General features: G+C 46.3%; 1 protein-coding gene across 1 annotated transcript; it reads right to left on the reverse strand.

The window, feature by feature from the left end:
* Positions 1-11,861: 11,861 nt before the first annotated feature.
* Positions 11,862-20,707, reverse strand: LOC139056238 (zinc finger protein 423-like). Its single transcript, XM_070534294.1, has 2 exons — positions 20,530-20,707; positions 11,862-14,860 (listed from the first exon to the last, which is right to left on the reverse strand). The coding sequence occupies exon 2, from the start codon at positions 14,829-14,831 to the stop codon at positions 12,102-12,104; it is 2,730 nt and encodes a 909-aa protein (XP_070390395.1). The 5' UTR covers positions 14,832-14,860; positions 20,530-20,707; the 3' UTR covers positions 11,862-12,101.
* Positions 20,708-24,783: the final 4,076 nt, after the last annotated feature.

The following is a 24,783-nucleotide window of genomic DNA, read 5'->3' on the forward strand; positions in this document are numbered from 1 at the left end:
TTTGAGGCGTTGTTGTGCCTCATTGTTCATGATGTCCGAGAGGGTTGAGGATTATCATTGCCTCACATGGCACATCGCAAAGTGGCGGATGTGTTGAATTTTAATTGAATCATGTGGCTGTACATTATTCAATTATTATCATTCGTATATCTACATTGTACACACACATTCGCGGTCTGCACCACGCTCCGCTGCGCAGCGAAGACGCTCCTGTTCCGCGCTACGCTTCTGTCGGGCCTGCATGTCCTCGACGCTGAGTGGACGCTTGGGAGCCATTTTGCTGGCGCGGGTTTACGCGCTCCTCCTGCATGCGTGACCAGCACGCTGCACAGATGCCAGCTACAAGCACTCTATTCAGGCTATGGACGATTCTGATGTCTGTACTATATCACAGCCCTCCAGCCAACCTCCACAGCCCAGCACCTGCATTTTTGTCGCATAGGAAAGCAAGTACAGCACGTGCAATACGCGCAATCTACGCATGTCGGCCCGCGAAGGCGCTGGTTGCGATGCGTAGAGTTACTGTATATGCTACCACAGGTAGGTAGCATATACAGTAACTCTAGCGGATGGATGGATGAATATTATGAGCGTCCCCTTTGGAACGGGGCGGTGGGTTGCGCCACCAAGCTCTTGCTACTATACTGCCTAATATTCTACCTAGGTTAAACAATGAAAAAAGAAAAAAAAACACTATGAACTACCACGCCCAAATTTTCTGATCCCCTATTGCGAACTGTGCTTTTGTACGTCTCCGTCTTTTGTCGTTTCCCTACTTTTCTTCCACCAATCCTCCAGTCGCCTCTTACTAATGTCTATTGCGGACCTGTTTGCTTTACCACTGCTCCCGCTGAACCCAAAGGCTTCAAGGAGGCCAGTGATGCCTAAATCGACCGCTGGATAGACGTCTTCACATTCTAATAAAATATGCTCCGTCGTTTCCCTAGCTTTACCGCAGCAAGCACATGCTTCCTCTTCCTTCTTATATCTCGCTTTATAGGTGCGTGTTCTAAGGCATCCCGATCTCGCTTCGAAAAGTAATGAGCTTCCCTTTGAGTTATCATAAATGGTTTCTTTCCTAATTTCGTTTTTTCCCCTTAAGTAGTTACTCATGGCAGGTTTCTCTTCCATTGCCGCCACCCATGAGATTAATTCAGCCTCTCTGACTTTCCGCTTGACCTTCTTTGTTGCTGTGTTGCCCACCCCACAGGCCGCATACTTGCTGGTAAGCTTCCTAGTTCTTTTCCTCCACTCTGAATCAATGTTTTGCCTGTACAGATACCTGAACACTCTCCCAGCCCACTTACTTTCCTCCATATTCATCAGCCGTTCTTCATACTCAATTTTACTGCGAGCTTCCCTCACTTCAAAACTAGTCCAGCCCATATCCCCTTGCACAGCTTCATTTGTAGTCTTCCCGTGAGCGCCCAATGCGAGGCGACCCACTGACCTTTGGTTCCCGTCGAGTCCTGATTGTACCCCTGATTTAAAGCAAACCACCGCATTTCCAAAAGTAAGTCCTGGAATCATTACCCCTTTCCACATACCTCGGAGGACCTCGTACCTATTGTATCCCCATAGCGCTCTTTGCTTCATTATGGCTGCATTTCTCTTCCCCTTGACTGTTATGGTTTTTTCCTGTGTTTCCATATATCCGTTGCCTTCGTTTATCCATATACCAAGGTATTTATATTCTGTTACCCGAGGTATTTCTTGGCCCTGTATCTCCACTGTCTGTTCACTGTTTTCATTGAATACAATAACACCTGATTTTCTAACACTAAATTTCAAACCTAAATTGTTGCCTTCGTGTCCACAGATATTAGCCAGGCGCGAAGCCGAGCGCCATCTGGTGGCGTCGCATGAAACCCAGTGGCACGCGCGGACCATAGCAGCAGCAGCGCCCGGAAAGCCGGAAGACGAAGCAAAGCTTCACTTTAATAAAGACGTATGCGTGTCAGCATGCCTAGGTGCTGAAAACGTGCGTGTACTTTTCGTTAAATGGGGTTTTAGCAAGCGACCCCCCTATGCTGACCACAATGACCGACGTATTGCATCAAAAGAGACCGTTTCAGGCATATTTACCTTGCGTGCTGATTGGTTATTTTAAAGGATATGAAGTAATCACAAAAATTGATGTCACTAATTTCTTTTCAACAATTTTTCTTGCACTAAACATTAGGTATGAAGCCGAAATTTGCAGACCAGCCAGTGCAGGTCCGGGGGCTTTTCAAGATGTCGTATATTAGCAGTCTGCGTATTTTCGGCTCCATCAGAAAGTGAACAGCAGCCTTCATGAGGATTTTCATTTGCAATATCAGTGGGGCGTTCTACCTACAAAAGACAGGCTTGAACGCTGGCATATGGTAGCCAATGATAAATGCATATATTGCGCACGAACAGAGACCAACGCGCATGTACTAAAGGACTGCGTTGTAGCACGCACCTTCTGGAAGCTAGTTGCGAGGATGTTCGGAATATCCATCGTGCGGCCACCACAGCGCCGAGATCGGTTTGCGAGTCTCGTCTACTACAGCGCTAGCTACGTTTTGTGGTGCTTCCGTAACATCGCAGAACGATCTCGGCAGACAAATAGAGCAATGTACCCCAGAATGCGGAAACTACGGGTGTTAATATGGAGTCATCTTGAAGAACAGTTGTTCAAACTCGGTGAAGTCGAGTTTCTTCGCCACCGGTCTACGCGGTACATAACCGTCTCCCGAGGCAAAGTCTTTCTACATCCAGAATAATGCTCAATTCGGTTGCCCGAGTTCAGACTGTGTCTGTAAGTGCCCCGAGTACCTTCTATAAATTCGAGGCCGACAATAATGCTTTTGCGTGGATGCGGTAATGAGTTTTCTTGTTGTTGTTGTTGTGTGTGGCAAAGCCAGTGTCAAGAAGACACCATTTATTATTTCATTTGTTAATCTTTTTTGTTTACATCAAGTATGATGTATTACATGTGATGTACCTCATATTGTACTTTTCGTTCCTACCACAGTTGTAAGTGTGCCTACGGGTGAATAAATTTCCTTGTCAATCTTTCCGTGCGTGGCGCGAAATTTTTATTTGCCTTCTTGTTAATAAGCGTAAAAAGCACGAGTAGTGCGCTTTGCACGTACGTACAGGTGTTCGTGTTACGATAGTTGGTGGACCAGGATAGTGCGGGGAACCCCCGAACGCAGGAATGCCTGGACGAAAATATATCGCTCCACACGTAAGATACATGAAAGCGAAGCTGTATAATTAAGCGACTTCCCAGACTCTTCACTTTCCAGGTACTGTGTTTGTTATCAGTTCTGATGATGTTTCAACAACCGACGATGACTGCGCGCTATCACCGTCTCCGTGGTCGTTTCCTGGCTCCCACGCGGACGGCGTTGCTGAATGACGCCCCGATCGTTCAATGCCGCAGCCGCATGCAGAGTCTCCCAGGCGCCCTCTAACGTGGAGCCGGTGAAATGCGACGGGAGAAGCCACAATTACGCATTGTTGGAAAAAAAGGGGAAAAAATGGAACGCGATCCTAATCTTTGACTTGGGTGTCTCTCGGTGGCACCCGCCCCTCGGGGTTGGTGTTCTTTAGGTTAAATTTAGGCAAGCGCGCAACGCACGAACCGAACTCGGAAGCTTTCCATGAAATGCCCGGTTAAATATCACGCCACCCCTCACGTGTGACGCCACTTCTTTCTGCTCCCCGGTTTCCAGGAATTTCGCCAAAGTCGTGCTCACGCGGTGGCCGGGTCTCCAAAGTCAAGGATTCCGTGTTTTGTTGTGCGGTAATCAGTGATTTCTAATTTATGCTAATTATTTCAGACAATTCCAGCACTTCAGTAACTCACCTTGTAACTAAACTTATGCTCTGATATCATATCTACATTGAAAACTATACATGTCGTACTGTATTATTTAAAAAAATGTTCTAATTTATTTTCAATTCTGTCTCTGGTCGTCTCAGTGATTTCTAATTTGTTCTAAATATTCCAGAGAATTCAGTAACTCAACTCGATCGTCACTAAACTTAAGCTCTGATGTCATATCTATAATGAAACCGATGAATATTGTTCTGTCGTATTTTTTCCTTTTTTTGCGATTTATTTTGAATTTCCTCGTCGGTCGCCTCGGGAGGTGAACCGGAAGTGTTGCGCAAGAAACAAGAATGTCACTCGATGCTCGTCCCACTAAAATCCCCTCGCGATGCAGTTATTGCACATTACAGTGAGGTACACTCGAGGTAAGCTTTGTTTTATAACAACGAATAATTACGTATTAAGGCCGACATTTAGTGACTGCTCCCACCCGAGCTGCCCTGGCAGCATCACGTCGTCAACTTTCCCCACCGTTGAAGACCACTGCGCAGTCGCCGTCACACCGTCATCACCGTGCCGTCGTCGTGCCCGGTTGTGCGAAGCTGCGGCGAAGATGACGCAATGACCGCGACGGAATGAAGACGACAGCGTCACGATATTTGAATCACTACGGCAAAATGACGGCCATGGAACCACCACGGCAAAATGACGGCGGCTCCGTGAATACGGCGCAATGATGACGGCTGAAAGATGGCGGCGTGATGGTGAGGATACGACAACGCAAGTGGCAGCGACAGAGTGAAGGCGGCGGAAGAATGACGATGACGTGACAACGAAGGAATTATGACAACGTCACGAAGGCAACGAAAAGATGACGACCACGGCATGATAACGATGGCGCGGATAACCATGGCGTGGCGGATCCAGCGGGCGATGCCCGGATGTACTGCCCCTGCCCCCTCCCTTAAGATTTGTGTGCGCAGTTCCAGTGTACGGCACGAGACAAACTCGTGAAGTCCTTATTCCCGGCTGTTCCTGTTCTTTTGCTCTTGAAAACAAGAAAGATTGAATGAGTATCGAAGAGAACCGGCCAGCGCGTAAACTGACCTGAAAGAGAAAGCTGGCACAGATGTCGGACCCGGCTCTCTCAGCTAACCAACGAGGCAAAAAAAAAAAAGGTAATAAAGTGGATGCAGAGGGGGAAGGAGGGGGGGGGTCGAGGCAGACACGATGCACCTAGATGCTCTGTCCGCGCACGGTGTCCCCCGATGCATTCACGTGGAGGAAGCTTCAACGGTGTTGACCATTCTCGCTCACATTGGTTGAATGGATGGTTAATCTTTCAAAACGGTATGTGTTTACAATGTTATGTTTATTGTATGTTTACATATGTAAAATAGATGGCGTACTTTCCATAATTCCGTCTGTTTTCCGTGTTGTATGTTGCATTCACTGAAAGTTGTTGTACATTGTATGATGTTAGCTGGTCCGAGTAACCTGATGCCGTTCGTCGTATACATTTATTCCTCTTTGATGTACGTATTAACAAGAGGTCTCGCATTCAGGTCTTTGGAATACGAGACCTCGTTGTGTATTTATGTCTTCTTTGAAACGTGTATTTCAAGTTTGCGAAAATAAAATTCAGAGGGAAATAATATAATCATGAGACATTCCAGTGTGTAAAGGTGGAACACCAGCAAAGCTGTTTAGCACGCGAAGGGGGTGACAGAATTTCGAACAGAGGTACGGACACCTCTATTGTCCTCGTCGGTGGTCATCGTGATGATAGGTACGCACTAACATTCTCCCATCACCTCTGTTATTAAATACGTAAGCATTTCTATGCCTACCCAACGAGAAATTTGTTCGTCACGTAAGATAATGAATGGCTCATACCCCTGTTAAAAAAAGGAAAGACACGGCCTCACCATTACGACGACAGTCAGTCTATTGAACTGTTTTGAACTTTCCTCGCTTCAATTTATGCGACAAAATTATAGAGGCAAGCCGTGCACCTAGGAAGCTAAGTAATGAGTCTGCATGGTGTTAGGATCGGGGGCTCAATCCCACCGTTCGTAACTCGTTGTCAAGATTGGAGTCGGGCATGAATTAGAAGGTAGCTGGCCCATACCGTCGTCCAACTTATCCACGCTGAGGACTTGTTGAAGGGAAGGGCTGCTTCTCATCGAGGACGAGGAATATGGGTTTAATTACAGTATCTACATCAGTCTAACATGACTTCTTGAGAAAGTACATCAGTCTAACATGACTGCGAGAGAAAGTACCTCGAGCATCCGCACAAAAGCGGTTTATAAACACTCGGTCCCCCCTCGATTTCAAGGTGACGGAAACGTTCGTCCAGTCATCGTAAAACAAGCCGCCTCTCCGCGGGATGGCTTACACACACGCACACACGCACGCACACACACGCACAGGTTCACGGTCCGGAACCGACGTCAGACGGACTTCGTAGAACTCGGAGCTGACCCCTGCAGTGCGGCCGGTAGCCCATTGTCTTGCGTCTTGAACGGCGCATGGGAAGATGCCTAAGTAGACGTTCCTGCGGGCACTCCCCCGCTCGCGGCCGACCAGGTAGGCGGTGGCGGGCTCAGTAACAATAGTTAGTCCGCCGACCGCATTTAGTCACAATGGCGACGAGGCTAGAGCGTAACATTGGCGTTCCAAGGAAAAGTTATCGCCACTGTCGCAACTGGCTGGCAGAACTTGCACCTGAGCAGGCCGTTCTTAACAATGGCAATGCGTAAAAATACAGCCATGTTCGTAATCGCATTTAACTTAGGGAAGTGCTGGCGAGTGCGGCTGTCAGCTCTCAGTCAAAAACGGCAACGTACCGATATCGATACTATACTCCGGGTTGTCGCTTCTCGCTTTTTGTGTGTGCACTGTACGAAATGAGGAATTGTTTACTTCAAATCCGTGTGGTCAAAACTGAACCACAGAAGCAGTTTTCTTCATCCTGATGGCTTAATTAGCTTCAGGTCAATCGCTCAGGTCTCCCAACAGTAGACGCACGAACTCCGCCACTGTGACAGATAGGCTTAACCTCGCCTGAACGCAATCGGCATCGGCCCAAACTGTGTGTGCACATTGCGAGGGCTGAAGTTCGTGCAGCCAACAACGTGACACCGATTGCCAGCCCCCATCACTTGGCCGTTTACAGTGAACGCAACTTCTCGCGACAGCAACTTCTCACACCATGCACTAGCTCACGATCGACTCCTCGACGCTCTCATCGCTATCGTCTGCATGATCCCGGCATGCTCTGCATGAAACACTCCTGACGTCATACACAATGTAGTCTGTAAATGAGGAGGAGGTAAGGCAGGGTGTTTGAGGTAATAAATAGATTCATTTGTCAAAAATCAGTGCAACTCTCAAACCTGCTTTTTTCTAATAATTCTAGTCAAGGAGATCCAGAGAAAAGACGGGGAATGCGGGAGATGGCAATTCAAGACGATGAGCAAAACGTGAACAAGGTGAATGCAGGAGCCAACGTTTCGACAAGTGGACTTGTCTTCTTCAAGGCGACATATGCTTTCCTCGCCACAGTATATATAGGTGGGGTTCTTCTAAAGGGAAGGGGGTGTGAGGCGGGAGGGCGCGGAAACGAGGGAAAGTGTGTTAGTGTGTCGAATTAGTAAAGGAACGCTGTGTACAAGGTCAAAGCCAGGACCCCCCCTCCCCTCACCCCAGTCTGTTGACACGCGCGTTAGCCGGCGTGTCAAGGGCGTCTGACACGCCGGCTGGCAAAAAAAAAAGGGAAGAAAAAGGAAAAGGGGGGGATATGCCAAGAAATCAAACTAAGTGTTGTTGCCTATAGCTTGAGGTTTAGCATAGCGAATAGATTCTAAAGCTCCCTTTGAAACATTTATGCCTATTGGTTGCAATGTCTTGAACTTATGGATAAGGTATGATTCTCTGTATTTTCTTTCTCGTTCAGAACGGAAATTTGACTGTAAGATGTAGAGTTTAAGTTCATCAAAGTTATGACCTGGTTGGTTGAAATGCTCGGCGACGGCTTTGGGAAGCTTTTTAGCTGTGTCCGCGCGATGTCCATTTAATCTGACGTTCATCGATTGTCCTGTTTCACCGATATATTGTTTCTTACAGAAGGAACATTCAAGCATATAAATCACATCCGAACTTGTGCAAGTGAAGCTAGATTTGACTTCATGTGTATAATTATTTGTGGTGCTTTTAATTTTAATGTCACTTTGAAGGTGCCTGCAGGTTTTGCACCTAGGGCTACAACATGCTTTTATTACGGGGGAATGCTGCTGGCTGACTTTTGCGTGCACTAACATGTCTTTAAAGTTCTTGTTTCGGCGATAGGTAACCGTGGGTACATCCGGGAACGCTTTTCGCAGACGCTCGTTACTTGATAATATTGGGTGGTATTTTCTTAGGATGTTGTTCATGTTTGGGAGTGCATTAGAATATTTTGTTATAAAGGCCGGTGGTCTGTCAGATTCTAATGTGGGCTGTCTCTTCACCACTTCCGACTGTCTCTCCAATCTTAACGCGATATCATAAGCCGGAGGTTCCTGTACGTGACACTCATGTATACAAAGAGCCGTAGTGGCTGCTAAAGAGGCAATATGGAAAATGAGCCGAGAGAATAAAAGGTTTCGAGGTTGTCGAAGTAAACAGGGAAGTGGGAAGGTGTAGTGGTTTTGAATGAGGCGGGATCCACTTCAACTACAGGCTTGGACGAGAAGTGGGCTGGCGTCTTGCTGGTTGTGCAGTTGCTCTTTTAGGGGGCCCACGGGCGCTCAGGAGGCCAGAGTAGGTAGTGATGAAGGTCCCCTAGGGGAACCTCAGAATAGCATTGCCGTCAATAACAGAAAACGGAGGAAAACAAGAAAGAGAGCTTGACATGCCTATCCTAGACAAAGATGGAAACAAACTGTAAGGAAAAGCAGCATTAAATTACGCCTCAAATATAACTGCCGCATCTTTCCAAGGCAATGGCGAGGTTGTACTTGAAAAAAAACAGAGCATGAAAGAAAACCAGATGGAAAAGGAGCTGGTGCTGACAAATTACAACTGGAAGAAAGCCGAAGAAGAAATTCCTAAGCGCACAGCCACAGGGCTAGACGAAGCTCCCGTTAGGCTGATTAATGAACTACGACCGAAATGGAAGCTGTGGTGAAAGCAGTGGAAAAAACTTAAAAGATAGACGAATACCAGACAGTTGGCGGCAAAGTAGAATGAATTTAATTTATAAAGGTAAGGGGGACAAAGACAGAATTCACTCATATAGACCGTTGAGCATTCCATCGGTAATATACAGGTTAGCAATTTATGTTTATGTTTTTTACACACATCTTGTTAATAAAACCTTTGTGGATGAAAAGTGCATTCGTTCTGCTTTTTATGTATTACATAAAATATTGAGCACAGTAGTTCCAACAGAAAAAAAATCTGGCATAACATACAAAAAACACCCATTTTCCCCATGCTGGGAAAGAGTTAATCTCCATGAAGGTCAAAAGTGTAATGACAGCAATGGGAGAATAAACATTGGCATAGTGAAAATAAGAGAACTTTGCACAATTTGTGACACATAGTGATGTCAGTTAAAGAGCGGTACATGGCAGCAGGATGGTGTGATAGTGCAATTAGACAGGAAGGGTTGTAAATAAATTTAGGACACAAATGAGCATATTAAGGCACTGGAGTGTAGTGGCACATGCCACCTCATTGCACAGGAGAATCCACTTCCACACCAGCACAAGACATTACAAGACACTTCTTTATTAACTAGACTTTTTTACTTTTGAGCCAACAAATATTTTTATCACTAGGGTGCTTTCTTTTCTTTCTACGAGGGCGAATCAAGTGTCTGCCCCTATTTTTCATTAGCCAAGGTACATACAGGTAATTACAAATATATGCACTATTCTACATACCTTACACTATTTTCCCAGGTAGTCCACACACCGGTTCAAACATTTGTCCCATTGGAGCACTAAATTTGTGGTCGAATTTGTCTGGCTGACTGTGAAACCACCGTTGGAATGTTGTCTTGGCTTCCTTGTTGCACTATATAACGCTGTCCTGCCAGGAACTTCTTCAGCAGAATGAAAACATGGAAATCACTAGGGGCGAGGTCCGGACTGTATGGTGGGTGGTCCAGACTCTCGCAGTAAAGTGACAGGAGTTTGTGGGCAGTTCTGACTGCCACAGTGGCCTCGCATTGTGTCATAGAGGTTCACCACATTGTCCACATCGAGAATTTTTCAGCGTTTTCGCCTAATGGCAGCCACCAGACGCGACAGTGTTTCCACGCCATGCTCTGCTGCTTCGATTCCAGCGTGAAATGTAGCGTCCATGTTTGATTGGCAGTAACGATGCGGTCCAGGCAACTTTCACCCTCCTCGGCATACCATTGCAGATAATTCAGTGAAGCAATCATTCACTTGCCTTTCACTACGTCATGAAACTGCTTAGGCACCCACTAACATGAAACCTTCTAGTATCCTAAGGACCCATGAACAATGTCGTGAACACTCATTTGAAATGTGAAGCTCCCAGGAAATGTCCTTGAGGTGCACATGCCGACCTGCTTTCACCATTGCATCCACGTGGGAAATGTCAGCCAGCAATGCATGCGGTCTCCCTTTACGAACTCACATCGCCACCACTTCAAACTTCCTAAAGTGAGACACCTTTCCCCATATGTGGGCTGCATTCCCTGTGTATATCGATCGGCATTCGTTCACTGCCCCATAGAAAACTAATCACGCTTCGTTGCTCGTACGCCATGGACGTGTGAAGCACAACCACCAGATTTAACTTAAACACTGACAGCAGTGCTGTGCCGCAGAGCTACTGGCAGATAAGGCCAGGCTGGTTCAATAAAGGTTCACCACTGGGAGTGGATGTGTTGACTTCACATTTACAGCAGTAATTTGGAATTAAAAAAAGAACCAGGTGCAAAGACTTTTCGATTCACCTTCATAAATATGGCACACACCATATTAATATTTGAACAGGTTTCAAACAAAACTTTATGGGTTTATAAACCATAATGCAAAAAAGGGTAAGGCATGCAGACACCGACACAAGAGGAGTGGACAACCTTACCAATTGAATCCTTACCAACCAGCTCACCTTTCTGGCATTCTAAGTTACAAACCATGTTCACTTTTGTGGTGTTTGGAGCAAATTACCTATTAAAGTGCGGGACATCAGGGGACTTGCATTTTTATTTTGCAGCATCAGAACCAGTTTGTGCAGTTTTGATTGCAATTTACAAAGAAGAAATGAATTACCCATCTTTTTGCAGTCTCCCTCGCCTGCAACTTCACAGACTGCCAAAACAGCAACTATACTTCCAAGACATGATACATGCGTTTTGGTATCTTTTCTCACACAAATCTTTAATATACAAAATACACTGCTTGCACAGTGCAGTGTGGTAAATGCCACACACCGGCGATATTACAGGCATTGATCATAAAAAGCTGCTGCTCAATTTCTCAGACTGCTAATAGTGCAAGAATAGTTTTGTTTTCCTCATGCTGAGACACCCAAGATTCCCTTGTGGCTACTACTGTGTAAAACCACACCAGCAAGTCAGTCTTCGACGCAGTGTATGTATGTATATATGTGTATATATATGTATATGTATATAGACACACACACAATCCTATGTGGGCTTATGGAGCTACTTAATTTGAGATTTCAAAGCGTAGAGCTTGGCACCTCCATGACTCATAAGGATAGTGACTGCAGGTTCACAGGATAGTTGAGAGAGATGCACACCCTTCAGTAAATTTCATACTCAAATGTATGTCAGAGTGCAACATCTGGAGCAACAAGGGCAACACAAGTTTTCACAAATGGAAGCGTGCTGACATTACACACAAATCAAAGTTCACACTTTAGTATTTCTCAGTGACTGGTATATAGTAAATTAAAAAGTGGAGACATTTAAAAGTGCATATGCCCTTATGGGTACACCCAATTGCTTTCCTGAACATGTACACAGAAACCCACATATTGTAGCATCAAACTGGAACCGCTGTTCAAGTTAACTGAATAATTTTAAAACTGCACGAACATGCTGACAGCAGCAAAGCTATCTAGTTGTAAAGAGTACAACACAAAGTGCTTAACAAAATAGGAACAGCACTTCATATGCATTTTGCTAGCCTGTGGTGCAATGAATTCAACACATTCAAATGTTGAATAAATGACAAGCATTCAAGAAACAGTATGAGCTTTGTTCAACACAATGATGTAACCAAGGCAGCAAATGTTAAATTTACATAATGATTTCCTTGCGCACCAGCACAATAGGACAAACATTGACAATGCCTGCCAACTGGTAGTACACAATGCGGAAGTCACCATCGTAGAATCGGACATAAATATTTTGAAAGTCAATAGGTTCCACTGGTTTCCCATAGTAAGAAAATCCTTCACGACTACTAAGTTGGGAGGCACTACAGGCTTCGTCATCCTCAGATTCACTATACGCTAATTTAATGCGCCGCCATTTTTGTTTTACCTTGGGACTGGGACTTTTTTCACTTTCACAACTGCTCTGTTCAAAGTCAGCATCGTCAGCGTCAACACTGCTGGGCACTTTACAAACCTCCTCCCCAACTAAAATTGAGTCACATGGCTGGACATTTTTTGTAGTGGCCATGTCTCTGTACTTCTTGACTACATCATCATTTGTGATGTCTTCTAGCTTCTCCATGTGCAATTTCCTAATGGCAAATGGCAGTCCACAATGAACAGTTTTTTGGTGTGTTATAAGAGGCTTCAACAATCTGTAACTCTTGAAGCAATGGCCACAAAAGAAGGATGGTTTGCAGTCGCTCCTGGGTTGTCGAGCCTTTTCCGCATTTTCCTGTGATGGGCCTCTCCTGTGGTGGGCAGAAGCAGTGATGGGCGATTTCCTGGCTTCCATTTGTGGAACACTTGATCCACTGGCACATGGAGACACAATGGCACTTCTGTTGTTTTCGGGCTTTGTCTGATCTGTCGGCCTAAACTCATCAGGATGTTTTTGTTGACCAGCTATAAAGTAGCTTAAATGACCCTTGTCTTTTTTTTGCTGAATACAGGTGGCCTGAACTTTCCCCGAAGGAATTGGCTGCAGAAGTCTGAATTTATTTAAATCATGTTTGGACCCCTCTGATGATGAGAGCAAAGTTTTTTTGTGTGTGCGGGCATAATGCAAAGCTGTTGACAGCGAAGAAATGTGACGCTTGCGAGGATAAATTCTTGTTGCAGACCTTGGCGCTGTCATCCTGAAGCCATGTTTGGAGGGCTTCATGGCAACTGTGCTTTGTGCTGGATTTCCGGCAGCCTTTAGTTCTATATCCTTGATTTTTACCAATTTGTTCTCCGCTCCACCCTGCCCTTCATTATTGCAGTCCGACTGCAATTCTGAAGTCACATCTTTCACCTTATTTCTTTCAAAGCTCTTCACTGAAAGCTCCAACTCCAAGTGACAGCGGCTGTGATGCATCATCATCTGTTTCCACAATTTGTAGCCCTTTTTGCAATGACCACAGAAGAACTTAATGCCATGACCCAGTGACATGTGTCGAAAATAGTCTAATGGCTCCATTTCAGTCTGGCAACAGAGGCTGCAAGTATAAACAACACCACTTTCTAGGAGGTGCTCATCCTTCTTTTCATTACACTCAAGAGAATCTGGACATGGTATGCCACTTCCGGTGTGGGGGTAAGTTTCTTCATGATCAGCCTGTGTGGCTTCCTCTTGGGGCAAATCGAAATGCTGGTGTACCTGGATTACATGGTCGTCAATACCCTGCTGGCTCTCACCAAGAAAGACACAGCTCTTGTAGCAGCAACGAAGAAAGGCAGTGTGCAAGTCCACAAAGTGTGCAAACAAATCATCCACAGAGGCACTTTTTAGCTGCATGCACTTGGGACAGTCAAAACGATGTTCCTGTGCATGTTTCTCACTCAGGTGTTGAAAAAACATGGCAACATCATTGAAAATAGCACCGCATTTGCATTTGGTTTCTGACATAGCGAATACAGATGTAAGCCCGTCCTTTCCAGTGTTGCCATATTTTCCTAGCACATCATTTTTAACTGGTACTTTGACATCAACATTCAAGTCGAGACTGGGTTTCTTGTCTTGAGTACTTTGTTGCCATTCATCTTTGAGACTGTGAGGTGGCGAAAGACTGCTGAAACTGGCAGGAATGCCATCGTTTATGTTTGACCTTTCTAGGTCTTTCAGTGTCCTGAAGGATGGTGGCAGCTCCTTTCCACGGCAGAAAATCTTGAAAGGCTTAGCTGGATGGCACATGGTCACATGGACAATCACATCCCAGTCAAATTGGCTCCCAAAGTCACAATAAAGGCAGTGAAATGCATGTATGTTGTGCATTTCTGTATAATGGTCAATGAGAGAGTTTGGACTGTCCATTTGTGCAGAACAAATGTGACAAGGAACAGTAAAAAAACCTGAATGAATGACTGCAAGATGTTCAAAAAAGCGTTCTGGGCAGTGGCTCTTGAAGCTGCAGTCCTTGCACATGTAACCACCAATATGGTCTTTTTCATGGCCAACAAGCTTAGGGTTAAGTGGTGCCTTCTCCTTGCACATGTACCAGAACACAGCCTTAGAGCTGTGCACCATTATGCCATGGACTCGCATATGAGTCACTGTCTGTGACCTGTAAAAGCACAATGCACACTGGAATCTGCAAGAACCATGTTCTGTTACCATGTGCTCAACCAGCTGTTGCTCATTCACAGCAACCTCATTGCAGTAGGTGCAGTGTGCAAGGTCGACATGAACACGCAAATGATCCTTGAAGTTGTCTTCCTTATCAGTGCAAAAGTCACACGAGCTTTCCATGCATTTGAAGAACCGCACAACATTTTGAGGATCCAGTTGGCTAGCAAATGCGCTGAGGCTCTTGCTGAGTTGAGATGTTGTCAAAAGGTTGAGCATGAGAAGTTTGTCCTGCAGCGATTGCACATTCTCCAAAGAGCTCATCGTCGCTGAGGCTTGCTGGTCACTGGCACCTTCAGCAGGAGAAAAGGGAGGGAAAAGTGATATGTGCGCAGCTGTTACAAGTTTGCAAGTTAAAAGTCAATGTTACTAGAGTCATACCAGAGACTATTTCAAGTCTGTGCACTGCAAATCTTTAACCTAAAATGCAAAATAAAGGAAGCAGAAACAAGATGTATTCTGCTTAGAACAAGAAAGCCCTACTGTCAGTAGCGACAGCCCACACTAAATACAGCATATCTACAGACCTTTAAGACAATTTCTTTTTTCCCTGATTAGACCTCCAGTTTTATAATTGCTTCCCTTTTTTCATGCTCAAGATTAAAAAAAGCAAGTACAAGGTCTATAATGTTCTTGCAGAAATAGCTAGCTATGTGCAAAATTTATAAAATCAGAGCAGCTTCTGTCTGCATTACCACTAATGAGAACAATCACATGTATAGGCAGATAGAAAAAAGTTCACGTTCCACTAACAAAACAACTACCAGCAGGTACAAATCTCACCAGCAAAGTCTACCTCATATATGCAATGTAATGATCTAAGCACAGGTTTCCTGTGGTTGGCATACCAAGACCACTGGACGATGAGAGGCAGAGTGCTAATGACAGCAGACTGGCTCTTCCTTTGTGACCACAATGTCCAGGAACACCTTTAAGATGCACAGGGATGGCAACCAATGCACACCATAAGAGATATAGAAAATAGCGATATTCAAAGATACAACCTAGCTGAGACACAATCCTGTGATGGCAAGTGGCACTGGCTCATGAAGCCTCTTAGCCTCTTGTATTAAACAAGAAGAAAGGGGATTAACCAAGGGGCCCGATTTTTTATTAGCCATATTATAAGAAGCCAACAAACACTGACACCAAGGACAACAGTGGGGAAATTACTTGTGCTTAATAAATGACATAAGGAAACAATAAATAAATGGAAATTAAAGTGGATGAAGAAACAACTTGCCGCAGGTTGGGAACGATCCCACCTGGTAGAGCATCACACGTGACATTACGAAGGTAGTGGGGATCGTTCCCCACCTGCCGCAAGTTTTTTTTTCATCCATTTTTATTTGCGTATTCATGCGTGACGTGTATTTATGCGTGATACATAATGCATATTTATGGTTCCCTAGAAGATGTGTATAACCCAAGAGAATAAAATCATCGCCCGGGTGTCTCCACCTCAGCAAACTGCATTTCAAGCTGCATCTCATGCACACAATGCATGAGAGTCCATCAGCTTGCAGTCAGATATTTCGGCTGCTTCCAGCAATGACAGAAAACACAGGCGCTGCACAAAGAGCAGGCCTTTAGCAGGCTGAGAAAGGCTTGCCGCAGCATTGTGTTTCAGGGCAGAGCTGGCTCCGAACTTCCACACCTCTACAGGCACCAGGCATGTTACAAGGAAATGGGCTTGCGCTTTATGGCCTTTGAGATTTGCGCACGCAGATCTCAGAGGCCTTGGCCGCTCTATGAATGGTAGGAATGCTGGAAAAGGGGTTTGTGCTTTGAGTTTCCACGTAACAGAATTGTTTTCTCGTGCTAGGTGGTGTTGTAGTTGTTCCAGCTTCCTAGATGATTTGCCGGCACTAGCCTCTTGAGCTATGATGAAGACTACTTTAACCTGAACAGCACTGAATGCATGTCCGTTTTCTTGCCCAATTGAACTTGATAAGGGAAGCATTGCCCAATCCATGGCAGCATTGAAAATGCAAACGGCATGGTCCATTGCACAGATTGCAGGAACACTTGATTGAGATCAACCATGGCTAGAGAGCATCATTAACATGCAGCATATCCTACAAGATATGTTTGCTCACTAGGACATGTGATCTGGCGTTTCCTGTCAGAATGGAAAGCTTTCTACTTCATCACTGATTCCACATGAGAGCCAACGTGCCAACATTTTTCAGTTTCACATCAATCACGCATACCTGTTCTTTGCAACAAGCATGGAAAGCACATCCACATGAAAAAGCTCAGTCATGAGTTCAGATCTTTGTCTTTAGGAGTAAGCAATTATATGCAGGTCGATGAAGGGATAGACAGTTGGGCGAGTTGGTACGGTAACATGATCTTGGCTTCTAGCGCGAAGTGAAACAGGGATACAGAAAGGAGCAGACAGGACGAGCGCTAAAGCGTTCACATTGAAAAGAGCCCTGTGTACAAGAAATGTAATGCAAAAGGATAGACAGTTGGGCGAGTTGGTATGGTAACATGGTCTTGGCTTTTAGCGCGAAGTGAAACACGGACACAGAAAGGAGCAGACAGGACGAGCGCTAATAAAGGGCAAGCGTCCTGCAATCGAACACAACCGTGATGGTGCAGCGCAGTGTGACCACTTCTCCCGCTTCCCGGCAACTGCAGCCTATGTAACCGTAATGCTTGCTGGGAAACACTGGCAGCGAATGCTATGCATGAGGGCAAGCTTTCTGGTAGAAACGTGGCCTCTTGCATGGGCTGTGATGTAGAGGTGACTGCCATATGGAGGTGTTGCAAGGAAATGGGCGCGCCGCTTTATGGCCTTTAAGGTTTGCACATGCAGATCTCAGAGGCCATGACCGCTCTATGAATGGTAGGAACACTGGAAAAGGGGTTTCTGTTTTGAGTTTCTGCTTAACAGAATTATGTTTTCTCGTATGTTCAAATTACAATACGATGCTATCATGTCTGTAGGTTGTGCGCAAGTCATACTTTTAGATTTTTCTGACATATTCTACCTTGAGAAATTCAATTAGTTCGGTAGCTTCTTTGTGCTGAATGGAGGGCCTGTGTGGTTTGAAATGATTCTTGCCAAAATGATGGTCAACACTGGAGGCAAGACGCCAGATTTACTGCAACACGTAGCCCTTAACGCTCCCATGTTAAAATGCTGTAGGAGGTGATAGATACAAACACGGCCCATATTAATGAAAACAGCTTTCCAGCATGAATGTCCCTTCAAGGGCATAACGAAACTAGTCAACTAATAGTGTAAGTTTTCAGGAATGAGCTGCACCGAAAGCATTCATCATGGTGATAGAAACTTCCGTACAGTGTTAACGACACCATGTTGCCAAAAGTTCCATAAATAATGTGACAAGTTAATTTAATGCGTGCTCCATGCCAGTCACTTAAGCATTATGAAAAGGAACACCCAAGCTGCCTTCACTGTACAGGTAGAGGGCTGGGCGGCAAGGACGCCTGGCAACACTGCCGCTCGAGAACACAATATAACGGCGAACACAGTTGTGACTCAGTGTGCATGTCCCTGACTGATACATGGTGTCATAAGTGCAACTCGTCGGCTAAATATGAATAGCCTACCATCTCCTGAATGCCTGGTGCTGTCTGAAAATGCCAGAGAGAACTGGAAACGCTTCTGTCAACCCATAGAACTTTTTGGCCTCAGACAAAGAGCGTTTGCCAGCATAAAAAGGCGCCATCTTCTTGCACGTCGTAAGACCTGACGGCATCAAGGTATTTAACACCTTTTCAATATGAGAAACACAGCATTGTCAATGCGTTTGAGGACTACTGAAGTCTCAAGACGAATGAAACTTACAAAAGCTACGTGTTTCACTCCCGCCAACAACAGGATGAGGAGCCCTTGAAACAGTTTCTGTGAGATGTGCAGCTTAAGTCGAAGACATGCAACTTTGGTGACTTCCATGATTAGTCCGAGAACAGCTGGTATGCAGCATATATGACAAGAAGCGGGAGAAGAATCTTACGCTGGAAGCAACTGTAGTTATGCAAAGCAGCAGAGGTGGCGGCGTTGCAAAACCAGACATTCAAGAACGCTGCTAGCAGTGAAGCGAATGTGCATCAAACCAATGGGACACTGGGAACTCCGGAAAGAAATGCAAATTGTGGACGATGTGGCTATTGCCGAAAGGTTCATCAACCAAGATGCCTAGTGTGGCGCAAATCTTGTGCCTTATGCAAAGGAAAAAAATAACTTTGCCTGATGCTGCAAGAATGCGAGTGTTCATGAAGTTAGCACTCCACACTTTGATGATTCAAAGCAAGGGGCAAACAACTCAGAGAAAGACTTCAATATTTTAACAGTGTGCATCAACAGTGTATCAGGTCAGCGAGACTGGATTGTGAACAGGTTCGTGGCTAGTGTCCCGACATGGCTCAAGGTGGACACAGGGCAAGGCCCGTGCAAGGCTGCTAATGTACTGGCGAGGAATGCATGCGGACATAGCGACATTGGTTAGTCAAGGTACAACTTGTCAGTTTGCATATTGATGACCAGCACTCTAACACTAAGAAAAGCCCCAAAGCTACCATGGCAACGGATTTGCGGTTACCTTTGTGAATACGGTAGGCGGAACTACCTGGTTGCCTAATATGCTTACTCGAACTTCCCCAAAGTCAAGTGCTTGCCTCAGACAACAAGTAAGGCAGTAGTCACCAAGACTTTCTATGATGTTTGCCCACCACGGTATTCCATTGGAAGTTTGCACAGATGGAGGTCTCCAGTTTGCCTCTCACGACTTCAATGCATTCGGAGACAAGAGCGACTTTGGCAATGCAACAAGCAGCCCACAATTCCCCAGGTCCAACGGCTTGGCTGAAAAAGGAGTTCCAAGTAGTGAAACGATTGAAAAAGAGTGAGCAGGCAGACGAATATTTCTGGCTGAGACTGTTGAATTACCTAACCCCACTGGAGGGTGGGTCAACGCCCTGTCAGCTACTCATGGGAAGACTGCTTCACGGAAGGCTACCACTTTCCAGCCCCCACTGGAAACCTGTGATCAGGCATCCTCAGAACATGTGATTGACCTCTCCCAATGCTACATGAAGGAGATATTGTGAGGATACACCACGACAGGTGGTGGGGTCCTAAGGCTCAAGTGGAGGGCTCTGTGGCACCAAGGTCCTACAGGGTTTGCACGGAAGAGGTTAACAGTACTGAAAAAACAGACAACTATGAACGAATGGGCACTTTGAGCCGGAGGCACTCCCGGGAGATGACCTTGTACTAAGTGCAGGGCCTCGAGAGGTTCCATCATGCCCAGCAAAGACAAACTCTACAGGGCCCCGAACCTGCAGAGCCATTTCAGGTGCGACGACCCCACCTCTCGGAGAGCACAACCCCACCCCCGCGGTGTCGCCGAATGTGAGCTCTACAACTCCGCCCCTACGGCTCTCTACTCGAGTGTGAAGACCTCCAGGCAACCTGCGGGACTACGTGACCTCCATGCTTTGAGCAGCTTCTCCAGAGAAGGCAGAGAAGGGAAGATGTACCGGTAGAGGACCGGGCGGCAAGGACGTCTGGAAACACAACTACTTGAGAACACTATATAACGGCGAACGCCTAATAACGAATGCTTTTCTTACAGTTGCAACGATGTGTGCTGTCCCTGATTGATACATTCACTACGACGAGGCGGCTAAACGAAGATGCCAAGCACAAAAGTGTTCAATGACGCTAAATGCTTACGCGCTAGTATTTGACGATCATGAATAACCAACTAGCCCGAATTTCACCTCTAGTTAACGGGTAAGCCACTGGTTACAAATCAACGATCGCATTCGAATAAACACAACCCGTGTAGTTGTTTCTCAAACACGAATTCGGCTTTCCCTCTCGTCATATTGCTCACGACTGCACGCCCCGTCAAATCAGGCTGCACTGAGATCCCAGGCCGCGCAATACGATCCACAAGCAAGGGTGCTCTGTAGGTCTTACCGAAAAACGTTCACCAGAAGACAAGGATTCTTGCAAAAGGATTTCCACAAATCAAGCATTCTTCCATAGATTCTGCCGCCACGCTCCACCGAAACGCCGTTCCGTAGCGCGCGCAATAGACGATGATGCTTACGAGATACGCCCATACGCCGCTAGGAGCACGAACGCCAGGTAAAGCCTACTCGTTTAAAACCAAAACTGTTGGCACTATAATGTTTATTATATTAGCACCGAACACTTCTTTGCTTGAGAGAGCTCTTTACATGCGCATATATATACAAACATTCTGTCGCTAACGCTATGACGCGTTTTTGGCTCAAGTAGTCAATTCCGGCGCGTACAGTTAACAAAAAGCATAGCCTTCGAGATTTGTTTTTACTTGAAGAAAATGTTGCTAAGGCATGTATTTGAAAACTACATCGTGGGCCTCTTCGATTATGCATTCGTCCAGGAGATACATAGCAAGCCAAGTAAGTAGTCTATCGAATCCCGCTATTGTTTTCACCGCAAACAGCCAGCTAAAGCATAGCTTTTGAGATATCTATTTGTTACTCCAAGAGGGGATCGCTGGGGTCGAAGTTACGCTGGAGCGTGGAGACTCTAATGCCAGCTTGTCTCTAATTCTATGGATTGGCCCACAGCAGGCCCGGAGAGATGCTACGGTATCTCTAATTGGTTCAAAATGCTGTTATTAATAAGGCAACATTGTCCAAATAGTGCAAATACACGCCCCAGCAATCGTACCCTCTGGGTAAAAAATACAGACCTCGAAGGTAATGCTTTTGCTGGCTGAATGCAGCAAAAGCGATTGCAGAAGCCAGAAACGCGTCATGAGCGTCAGGTTTTGGACACCACTATTCTGGTTAGGTCGTGATTCTGGTCATAGAGTTTCCTACAAATTTTGTAGGAAACTCTATGATTCTGGTACACACTTCAGTGCAGCCCTCTGGGCCAATCAGAGCGTAAATGATTTGCTTTCGGTTGCTCGGAAAAGACGCTGAATCGACGCAGCTCCACGTGCGACGGTTTCACCGCAAAATAAACTTTTACATTCAGTGGTTTGTTTTATTTTACTTATCTGTTGTAGTAAGGTGTTTGTTTTCTCTTCCCCAGCTTAAACTAACGAGGATGAAACATGGGACTCGTTTCAGAAGCGCTCTCACTATGCGCGCTTTGCCTCCATAGCTTTCCCTTCGTTGCCGCAGAAAGTTGTAGAAGCGCTGGGATACGCTTATCGCGCAGGAAAGAAAGCATTTATGATAACTCAAAGGGAAGCTCATTACTTTTCGAAGCGAGATCGGGATGCCTTAGAACACGCACGTATAAAGCGAGATATAAGAAGGAAGAAGAAGCATGTGCTTGCTGCGGTAAAGCTAGGGAAACGACGGAGCATATTTTATTAGAATGTGAAGACATCTATCCAGCGGTCGATTTAGGCACCACTGGCCTCCTTGAAGCCCTTGGGTTCAGCGGGAGCAGTGGAAAAGCAAACAGGTCCGCAATAGACATCAGTAAGAGGCGATTGGAGGAATGGTGGAAGAAAAGTAGGGAAACGACAAAGGACGGAGACGTACAAAAGCACAGTTCGCAATAGGGTATCAGAAAATTTGGACGTGGTAGTTCATAGTGTTTTTTTTTTTCTCATGGGTTAACCTAGGTAGGATATTAGGCAGCATAGTAGCAAGAGCTTGGTGGCGCAAGCCACCGCCCCGTTCCAAAGGGGACGCTCATAAAATCCATCCATCCATCCGCACGTAAGGATAATACATGGACGTGCATTTTCTAAAAATAAATTGTTTAAAAGAGATTTGGAGCTCTTAAAGTCCATATTTGCCCATATCGTTCAATATAACAATTACACTTGACACTTCATGTGTGAAAAAAAGAAGTACTGTGAATAAGTGCTGTTAAAATCAACACCCCAACTGCATCTATATCTTGGTGACAAACGCCAATCTCAAAGGCCATGCTTCTGCTAACCGCGAGAGCCGAAGGCTATTTGAGGAAACTCTGCCGAACGTATGGAACCATAAAATATCATCTCTATGCGAAATTCGAGCTAAGAGAGCCCTGGAAAGTGCAAGAGAGAGAAAAAACTGGCAGTGGCTTAATTATTAGCTCGGCTATGCCAGGATATACGTAGCGAAAGCTAATTCATAGCATGGTTAGCCCATGGTTAATCTTGATTGCAAGTACAGGTTAGTCTGGTTGTCTATAGCTATGTTGCGGCGTTTAGCCAGTCGTTCGGCGTGCTGTTCGTCTGTTTCCTGGGCGATTCGTTTCCTCTTCATCTCGTTCCGATGTCGATTCCAGGCCTCCTTCTGCTTATCAGTATTGTCGCCGTCCATACTGCCGCCTCAACTGTGGCGGCGGCGCACGCGAGCTCTCCTTTTCAATCCTCCGACAAGTTATCAGGCATGCGACGCAGCTGGCGAAGCGAGCGGAGGTGAGCGCAACGACAAGGAACGCGGTGTGACGTCATACCAAACGGCGGCGGCGGAACACCTGTGGCGCATGCGCAGTAGTGACTAGGGAGCGAGAGAGAAATATCTGTGGCGAGCGCGCGTTTTGACGTCATGTGCCTCCTCGGAGGACCGCCACGGCGAAATCGCAAGTTCGCGGCCAGTAAAGCTTTCGCTTTAATATAACTTTTATTTATGTAGCCGGCCAATTGGTGGCGGGAGGGCTACCCCGCCTAGGTGGCGGCCAGAAGCACTGGAGCTCTGGCGGCATCCTCGGCCTGCTGGACGGCCAAAAGTTAGTCTTCGGGGGCCGAGCTGCTCACTGCTTCTGATCCTTAACTTCTCGGCCATGTCGGGGCACCCGAGGGCAGTCCCAGATAATGTGATCCAGGTCCGCTATTTCTTGACGAAATTTGGCCAAATATTGTTCGGGACGATAATGATTATACATCACCGGATTCGTATACGTATATATTGGTTTGAAGAAGGCACCGTGCCACTGCCTGCTGCTTATAAAGTGATGGGTGTGAGGGAGGAAAATGCACCCTCCCCAATCTGTAATAGTTAGATACAGCTCCCTGCAGCCAACCATCCGGTCCCCTGCCAGCCCCAGCCGTGGCTCGGCTTGCGAGTCCTTGAGCCACGGTGTCGCCCACCTCGTCGCTGGTGGCGGGGGGGGGGGGGGGCGCAAGCGCCCAGATGGTATGGACAACCCGCTGACGTACCGCGGAAGTTTGCCAGGATTCGTTTTCGTTGTGATTCCGGCGAAATGCGCCCCTTTGCGTAATTTAAAATTGCGGTTTTAGAATCGCTGACTACCGTATTTTCGCGATTCTAAGCACCCCGCGATTCTAAGCACCCTCCCTCTATTTCCGCGAAAAAATTTGGAAAAAAGCTTGCATGCGAATCGAAGCATCCCCTATTTGTTAGAAAGAGCGCGTAGCCAAGGCCGCCAAGCGCGCTTGCTCACCCTGTCATCAAGCCGGAGCTGTCGGAGTGACATCCGCGGCGCGATCCAGCCACATAGCCGGACTGCAGAGCCGCGCGGACTCGTGACGCCCGCGAGCCGGAGCCGTCAAAGTCCCGAGGTGGCACAGCGTCCCCGGCGCGAGTACGCCGTACAGCCGGACTCGCGCCGTTTATGTTATTTCTCGAACCTGTCTCGTCTCGTCGTGATGTCGCAGTGAAAAGAGGGAGGGGGGAGGGATCATTCTAGATTTTTTGAATCTAAGCACCCCCCTCACTTTGGGCATTGCGATAGTGAAAAAAAAAAGGGGTGCTTAGAATCGCGTAAGTACGGTACAACCGTGCTGAACGTTATTCAGTGCGAAGAAAGGCTGCAGACGCTCGCGCTTCTCAACAAATCATCCGAAAAGATACGACTGACTTCTAATGAACGGTCACTTTCCTCACAAAGGCGCGGGTCCCGCGCATTTTCAAAGTTTGCCCAACTGATCGTGTGCAGCCAAATCTTTCGGCGAGCCGCGTTGCTTTTTCCGGATGGAATAACGAAAAGTCTCTTTAGCCTCAGTTGTTGCACACATAGGCACAAGATAGGCTAGGCAACGCCGCAATAAGTAAATGGCACCAGCGCTAGCGAAATGCTTCCCGCCAAAACTCCACCGCCAGAAACCAATCGAAGCGCGATTTCGATACCTGGGAAGCATTTGTACAGCAGGGCGGGGCACTTTTCACAGCGCTCGACGTTTCTGCATAGGCGCGAGTAAAACCTGGGGGCCTTTGCTCCTTGAATATGTGAGTCTGCCTAGGCACAATGGAGGAGGTTTCTTAA

Source organism: Dermacentor albipictus, chromosome 2 (genome assembly GCF_038994185.2).
Source record: "Dermacentor albipictus isolate Rhodes 1998 colony chromosome 2, USDA_Dalb.pri_finalv2, whole genome shotgun sequence".
NCBI lineage: Eukaryota > Metazoa > Arthropoda > Arachnida > Ixodida > Ixodidae > Dermacentor > Dermacentor albipictus.